This window comes from Pleuronectes platessa, chromosome 16 (genome assembly GCF_947347685.1).
Source record: "Pleuronectes platessa chromosome 16, fPlePla1.1, whole genome shotgun sequence".
Classification (NCBI taxonomy): Eukaryota; Metazoa; Chordata; class Actinopteri; order Pleuronectiformes; family Pleuronectidae; genus Pleuronectes; species Pleuronectes platessa.
Window position 1 is genome coordinate 12,949,325 of NC_070641.1, and position 7,940 is coordinate 12,957,264.

General features: G+C 40.2%; 1 protein-coding gene across 3 annotated transcripts; it reads right to left on the minus strand.

Moving 5' to 3' along the window:
- Positions 1-469: 469 nt before the first annotated feature.
- On the minus strand, positions 470-6,271 carry prkcsh (protein kinase C substrate 80K-H). Of its 3 annotated transcripts, none has more exons than XM_053442811.1 (18): positions 6,112-6,271; positions 5,757-5,911; positions 5,133-5,249; positions 4,943-5,038; positions 4,798-4,855; positions 4,547-4,664; positions 4,184-4,313; positions 3,911-3,995; positions 3,542-3,620; positions 3,367-3,450; positions 3,124-3,288; positions 2,940-3,033; positions 2,615-2,684; positions 2,351-2,440; positions 2,194-2,268; positions 2,004-2,103; positions 1,730-1,890; positions 470-670 (listed from the first exon to the last, which is right to left on the minus strand). In XM_053442811.1, the coding sequence occupies exons 2-17, from the start codon at positions 5,854-5,856 to the stop codon at positions 1,744-1,746; spliced, it is 1,608 nt and encodes a 535-aa protein (XP_053298786.1). In that variant the 5' UTR covers positions 5,857-5,911; positions 6,112-6,271; the 3' UTR covers positions 470-670; positions 1,730-1,743. The 3 variants fall into 3 exon arrangements, with proteins under 3 accessions (XP_053298786.1, XP_053298785.1, XP_053298787.1); XM_053442810.1 differs by having other exon boundaries at positions 6,103-6,263; XM_053442812.1 differs by having other exon boundaries at positions 6,137-6,258.
- Positions 6,272-7,940: the final 1,669 nt, after the last annotated feature.

Genomic DNA, 7,940 nt, shown 5'->3' on the forward strand with positions numbered 1-7,940 from the left:
GCAAGGCACCTTACTCCAACATCTGCTCCCCGAGCGCTGTACATGGCTGCTCACTGCTCTGTGTGTCCTGCATCAGATGGGTCAAAAGCAGAGATTAAATTTCCCTACCTGCATGAGTGTGACTTTGCATGTCTGTGCATGTGTTTGGGACAAATAAATGCATCTTAAATGCATCTTAGTTATGTAGCATGTCTTTTGATAAGTGGGTACATATTATATAATATTTTAATGAATGCAGACAAAGTGGTGTACTAAATGTTTTAGCTGTTAGAAAGAAGGAACAGAGGAAGAAGTAACTGCTTCTAAACATAGCTTCTTTCCAACATTTTATTTACAGTTTTCATGTTTTGGAAATGTATTTAATTATTATTACTACAACTACTATTTAAAACTGTATATACCATAATTGGAAGCCACCACTAACATAACACAATAAGTATAGGCTCTGATGAATTACAAATGGACAAAGTTGTTTGGAATTTGATAAAAGCAGTTTATTTCATAACAATGGAATGACACCACATCTGACACAAATTGGAAAATCAAAAAAAACATGTAGTGGAAGTTGGAAGTGTAGATGACTACGTGGAATTTCCATCATTTGTTCTGAGCTGTTAACCAACAACAAGGTGATGCCGCTCACAGCAAGGTGTGGTCCCTCAGGAACAACCTGTCAAAAAAATAATACAGCACACGCTATCATTTCTGTGGCTTGTTTGCTGAAGTCCTGACTTTGCAGTTGTTAAATGGGAAGAGAAGTTTAGCTGCAATTAATCCCTATAGGTTTATTATGTGAAGAATAAGCATTTACAACAGTGATGGATCCACTTCTTGTGCTTTATCTGTGCTCTGAATTTAACTGTTTTTTTTCAGATCGTTTTGTCCCAGACCTTTTAACTGCTACAATTTAAAGTGGTTAAAAAGACCTTCAGTCCTCCTTACTATCTTCATCATAAAGATCAGCTTTGTTCAAATTCATAGGAGCCATTGAAAGAAAATCAGCTAAAACTTCAATTTTAAAACTGAATAAGTAAGAGTAGCCTTTTTATAATCTTTGTTTATTTCAAGATAAGCTTCATGTGATATATAATTTGTACAGCAACAGGGTTGAGTCTCACAGGAATATATCAATAGACACAACACTAGATCTAGTCAGGGTAATGTTGGGACCACTAGAAAGGTATTTATATGGTACATGATATATATTGTAAAATATTGGATTATATCAATGCATTAGAGTAAATTGTGGAACAGGTTTCTGTAGTAATGGATGGATGCAAGACATCACGAGTAAGGCAAACGCATATGTTACAAGATTGTTTACAGGTTTCCGGACCCAAAGTGCAGTTCAGTGTTACTCAACCATTTAGTGCATTGTTACAAATTCTTACCATTAATTAATTCTTAATCCTCTGAACTTGACAACTACAATGAACTCAAATGCTGTAGCCATTACATTCATCCTGTTGCTGTCCTGCTCTTCTTCTAAAGTGAAGCACAAGGAGTTTCCTTTGCAAACAAACTGACTGTCACTTGTTTTTATTTTTGTTTTAGTGAGCCCCATGAGGAAATTGAGATCAGTTCATATTTAATGAAGTATAATAATGGTCAGAAACATGACTCAATTGAAATCCCCTTTCAGGAGATTGAAAGGGTCCCTGCAGAAATTCATATGTGCGTCATGTCAGAGTGTTTTGCAAGAAACAAAAAAAAGTTAAGATTTACTCACATATTAAAATGGACCTAGAGCTCTTCGTGCCCACGCAGCCCTGAATCCAGGTTTGGAGGCTCTTTGCAGATGGCAGGGCTGAAGAACTCCATCAGGTATTCACAGCGACTGGGCTCTGAGGTAGATGTCACAACGGTTTCCTTTCCACATGTTAATTTAACCTAAGGGAGCAAGATCAAAAATTTCCTCATGTGTTGTCAAAGGAGAAACAGATATCAGGGAGTAAAATCAAGCACAGAAAAGATCGTGTCTGGTCTGGCTGGCTGAGACTCACCATGGTGGACCTGTTAGGGCCTTGCCAGCATCCTGTTCCTTGTTCATACTTCATCATAGAATATATGTTATCTTCAGGACCTGCCCATTTCCCCCACGTTCTGCAGAAAGAAAAGGAAAGTACAGTCAATTGTCTGAAGAACACTGCAAATGTATAGAAAGAACAGAAACAAGGGGGAACAACATCTTACCCCAGGTTGGTTTCAGATCCACCATACTTGGGCTTCTGGGATACTCTGTTGAACGGACAGAGCCTGTATATGTACCTGAAAGCAACGGATGGACTTAGACCTTCAGAAGTAGGAACTTACAGAATAAGGACTGCAAAAACAGCTAGTGTTCACATACTCGCTAGTAGACAACTCATAACACTGGTTGTAGAGATGGGCAAATTCAGCATCGGGTCCAAAGTCAAAGGAAATTTCCTTCTCAATGTTCCTGGAAACCAAAAGCAAATCCAAGAAATCATCTTTTTTGTATTTTACTGACTTTAAATATTAAAACACACTGATCATGAAAAAATAACCAACTATTGCTGTTGAAAGTTTGACTGAAAAACACTGATTGCATTATTGGGAAAGAAGCTCAACCGCATCCAGAATTGTAACTCACTTGATCTGATCATCCACTTCCCGGAGAGCTCTCTCAGCCTCATCAAAGTCATCCCTGGCTTTCTGAGCAGCTACGAATCAGATACCCAGAATAAATGCTTTTGTATTAAACAAGCAACCGACCATCATTCATATAAAAGGCAATATAGCTGTTCAATAAATCCCCTTGTTTTCCACATAAGCATTTATTGATTTTACCAGAATGATATAATGTATTTTATATGATGGCAGATTAACATTCAAAATCACATCTCTACTTTTTCCCTGGAACTTTACAGCGTGACTCACTCACTCAAAGATGAGGACTGCTTGAGTCATTCACTTACCATCAATAAGGTTTTGCGTTTCTTGGTCATATGCCGGCATAGTGCCCTCAGCGTCATCATCCTTCTTTTCTGGAGTTGCCTCTGTAGGAGGGGCCTGCATATCAAACACAGATGAGAATGACTCACTGAAATGAACTTGGAGTCATCCAGTATTAAGTTTGATAGAGAAAGTCGGTGGGCTTACCTTATAGTCTGCATCATCTGTGTCGTCATCCTCGTCTTCTTCATCCTCCTCCTCTTCATCCTCTGGGATGTCGTCTTCAGGGTACTGCTCAGAGTCGTTGTCTGGGACTGGCTCCCTCGTCTCCTCCTGTGGAGTCTCCACTGGTGCTTGTGTGTCTATGGAGGCCTGTTGGCAAAGAGTCACACATTAGAGCAGCAGAGGCTTTCACACACGAGTTTAGTGAAATAATGACCAGGTTGTTACCTCTGATATGTATTTTTCTTTGATGGTATTCCAAACAGCCTCAAATCCTACTGGGTCCACACGATCCACTCCTCCCAATATTTCCTGAACAAACCAAGGACAAAACTCACATTTGAATCGGTTCAGCTTCTGAATTTTTAAATACTTTGGAACAACACAAGAGGAAAACATTTACCTGAGCCTCTTCTTCAGTGAAGGATTCATCTGAATCTGGATTGAGCTCAGGATGGGAAAGAAGCTCAGTCACTGAGATGCTGAGAAACAAAAGTAAATAATTCCTTATGTTAGTCAAGTCAAGTGTAGATAAGAACAGCTAACTTTTCAAAGAGCAATAATCTAGTGTCAGACATTTTTGCTCAGAAAATATAGTGATCTCTCAGTTAAACAAGACAAATAAAACTGTTACAGATTTAGAAATTGTGTTTTGTCTTCTATGCACAACATCATGTTGTTTTTTGTTTTGAAAGTTGCCCCACAGCCTCACTACACAATGACTTTTCACTCATTATGGATGCTAATAATTTTGGAGGCCACTAATACTCACAAGCCATCAGCATCATCATCCAGTTCAAGAAATACAGCAACTATTCTTGCCTTGTCCTTCTCCATACGAATGAGAGCTTTTTGTTCTGAAACAAATATGTTACATTATCAGTGAATTTTATCACACATGAGAATCTATTGAATATTACGTAATTATTTTTGTTTAGACAAGAAGTTCTTTCATCTAAATCTAATTAAAAAAAATAGACAATAGTATCTGTAACGTGATATTCAGGGCAAACGATAGACGATGTACTTTCATATCTTCATTTACCTTCCCAGGCCTTCAGATGGCGCTCTTTAGCTACTTTCTCTGGCTCCTCTGCAGCCTCCTTTATAGTTCTCATAGCCTCAACCTTCTCTTCCAGATCCTTCTTACTGACCTCAACTTCAACGAGTTTGGCCTGATGAGACAAATTAGAAAAGGTTTTTGAAATACCGTAAAAAAAATTTAACTTATGAAACAATGTATTGCAACAATTGATTCAATGACATCTCAGAGTTCACAATGGCAACAGTAAAAAAATAACTGCAGTTTGCCACTAATAAGTCTTGTTAGACGTTACATATTTTGGGACTCTGAAGTAAACTCAATATTTTTTTCTTACGAACATTTAGTGTCTAAATGAGTTCACACCTTCTTATCCTCTATGCCCCTCTTGGCCTCTTGGATTAGTTGTTGTTTAAGCAAAAAACCCTCCTTAGCGATCTCTGCCATCTTCTGCATGCTCTCCCTCTCTTTGCGCCCCATCTCCCTGCAAGATAAAACATGATGTTAAAAAATAAGCAAACAAACCACTTCACATTGTCTGGAAACTTCATGTAAAGCACATGAAGAACATGCGTATGCTGTATGAAGAAATCAGGTTAAGACTGTAAGCATCCCACCTGCAGGTGTTCTGACAGGCAGCGCCGCTGTTGTACTCGTCTGTTGTGTCACAGCAGTCTGGGGAAAAAACAATGACATTACAAAAAACCCTGACCACTCAAAACACTTGAAAAGGAACTAGTCTGCAAAGCTTCAAACTCATACCACAGATGCCGTCGTTAATGCGGGACGAGGGGATGAAGGCCGGGTTGAAACCTGCATTGGTGCAGTGGAAGCTGCCATTGGGACAGGCAGCAGTGCCTGCAATTAAATTGCGATATCAAATATAAAAAACTGCTTTATTATACTGAATAGAAAAGTCCAGGCGTATCTCCGGGATGCAGGATGTACGAACCTGGCTCATCTGAGCCGTCCCGGCAGTCACAGTAGTCATCATTCACTCTGTCAAAGGGAATAGTGCGGGAGCCATCCAGGCAAGTAAACGGTTTGCCCTCTTCATAGAACTGCCGTTCTGTCAAGGAGGGTGAACAAAGGAATAAAGTAAATACCGTGACAGCTACAAAACTGGAGAGAACAGAGCTTTCATCAGATTTACAGATGAATATCAAAGTTTGGGCATCCCTCTGGATTTCACACCTAGTGATGAAGCAAGAGGACGTAAATACAATCCTGGTTTAGTACCAAAGAGTTGTCAGGATAATTGCAAATTGAAAATAGATGTATTTTCTTGAATTTAAAAAAAACAATAGTATTGACTATAATCACGTTGTCTAAATGATAACGCTCTAAACTGCATACACTTATTTGGCCACACGTGTAATTATTCAGTTACAAGCTACAATAAACATTTCTCTGGAGGTTCTGGAGAATAATCAGTTTTTGGCCCAACACCAGCAGCACACAGGCTCAAAGAGAGGCTCTCTTTCTCTGTTGAACTTTAAACTTTAAATATCTAACTAGCCCAAGGGCACCAACAATTAAACCGTGAAGTCTCCTCATGGGTTTTATAGAGGCTTACTTGATAGAGGGACACCCCGAGGGCGAAGCACTTCCACCGCAGAGACCCCGACACCCAGCAGCAGCAGGAGGAGGAGGTGGTGACAGACATGACAGGACATCCTGATGGTTCTGCTCTACACTGGGTCAGATGTTAGGGAGATGCACTGGAACCGCCTGTAAATAACAAACATGATGTAGATAAACTCAAGGAAACCCCAGTGACAACCACAAACATCGGCATTAGTCGCCAGCTTGCTTGACAGAAGGTGCTGACTCAGTTGGCGATGGAGCTAATGGATGAATGCTAACTTCATCCCAAAGAACTTTAGCTCCGAGCAAAATACATACATCGGTAAAATACTAACCACACGTACGTTGTTGAAGTAAAGGCACCAATACCGTGAGCGAGCAGGGTTAACGAGGCAGAAAGAGCCGAAGACAGCTTCAGTGAGTGGTTCTTTCTCCAGAGAACAAGCTAATAGCTAATCTTCACCGGACACCGCACCGACTTCCGGGTCAACAACGCGCATGCGTACACCCCAGCCCCCGTCGCGCCATCTTGTCTCATTCTGATTGGACGACTGGTCGGTTTCGCGTCCGTGATTGGCGGAGAGCGGTGGCACCTGTCTGTAGTGGAGGATTATGGGTGCAGGTGAGGATGCAGCCATCTCGTGTCAGAGTCAGAGTCTTATGGCAAGCCGATTGAGCATTTATCCCATATCCTTGATATCAAGTTTCAGTCCCCTCCACTAGTTCGGTCATTGTCAGCACTAGTTGGACATTTGGTCGCACTAGTTCGGCATTTTAACTAGCTTACTAGTGAGCTGCAAAAGCTCTGACATGTAAGCTAGTCAAACATGGATTCAGCTTACTAGTAAACTAGTGGCCTCCAATTTTCTGCACTAGTAAACTAGTGGGAGCCCAAATGCACACTAGTTAACTAGTGCAGCCAAAAAAACCACTAGTTTACTAGTAAGCTGAATCCATGTTTGACTAGCTTACATGTCAGAGCTTTTGCAGCTCACTAGTAAGCTAATAACACTTTCAGCATTACTAGTTCGGTCCAAAGGGCCACCAGTGCAGCAAAAAGCCCACTAGTAGAGACTTTGGCTCTACTAGTGCGGCACACAGTTTTACTAGTAAGGTTTCTGTTTTAACTAGTTGAACAAAAGTGCCACTAGTTGCTGAAACAGAGTGACTAGTACGATTTTTTTGTTCAACTAGTTCAGTAAAATGCCGAACTAGTGCGACCAAATGTACAACTAGTGCTGACAATGACTGAACTAGTGGAGGGGACTGAAACTTGATATCAAGGATATGGAATAAATGCTCAATCGGCTTGCCATAGAGTCTGAACTATTTACACACTGTGAGTAATATCAACAGATGAATGAATAACTTCGAATTACAAACGTATCATTTATTCATCGAACGTGCAGGTTGGTGCAAAAATCTAAAGTAGAAGGGGGGGGGTGCTTTTTATTTTTCATTGAACACTGTGCAACATACAATCAAACAAGAAAAAAATTATAAACAGTCAAATATTCTTTGTAGCTATCAAAGCACCGGCTTCCCTACATATAGTAATGTTGGTCTTCTTCTGTGTATTTAGACTGTTTCATATTCTCTTCTTTAAGTCCCAAACCGTCTCCATGATGTTGAAACTCGGGCTCTGTGGGGGCCACGCCATCTGACTCCAGAACAAGAAGTCAGAAACATAGATTATGTGTTTGGGATCATTGTTGTGCAGGAGTTCCAGGTGGCACTATGTGATGGATCTGAACACCTTTGCACAGTACCTCATTTCACGATATATTTTTTTTAAACAATCAGCCATATATGTTCTGCAAGCATATCCTAATATGAATGAAGCCATATATGTTTTACAGTCTGTGTGCATGTGTATGTCTGACCCAACAGAGGATTAAGACTGAAAGCCGGCTGGGACTTGAAAAGCCAATAAGCACCAAGGGGTGTTGCCTGCAACATCTAGTGAGTACTACACTTTGCTACAGTCAGGAGCCCCTGGACTATTGAATGAATAATATGAATGCAAATAATACGTACAAACAATAAAGTAAAATGCTGACAAATGAACTGTAAAAGCAGCAAACATGACAACGGGGTTGCATTTGATATAAAAATCTTACTTTATTTGTATTTTTAACACACTTTACAGTACTGAACAGTGAAATAAAAGAAA

What these genes read in the sequence shown, in the direction of transcription:
- prkcsh (XM_053442811.1), bottom strand. Translation starts at nt 5,856, where the DNA reads ATGTCCTGTCATGTCTGTCACCACCTCCTCCTCCTGCTGCTGCTGGGT. An exon ending in GGACGGCTCAGATGAGCCAG is followed by an intron (nt 5,039 to 5,132) that starts GTTCGTACATCC and finishes ATTTAATTGCAG; the next exon opens with GCACTGCTGCCTGTCCCAAT. An exon ending in GATGATGATGCTGATGGCTT is followed by an intron (nt 3,621 to 3,910) that starts GTGAGTATTAGT and finishes TTTGTTTCTCAG; the next exon opens with CATCTCAGTGACTGAGCTTC.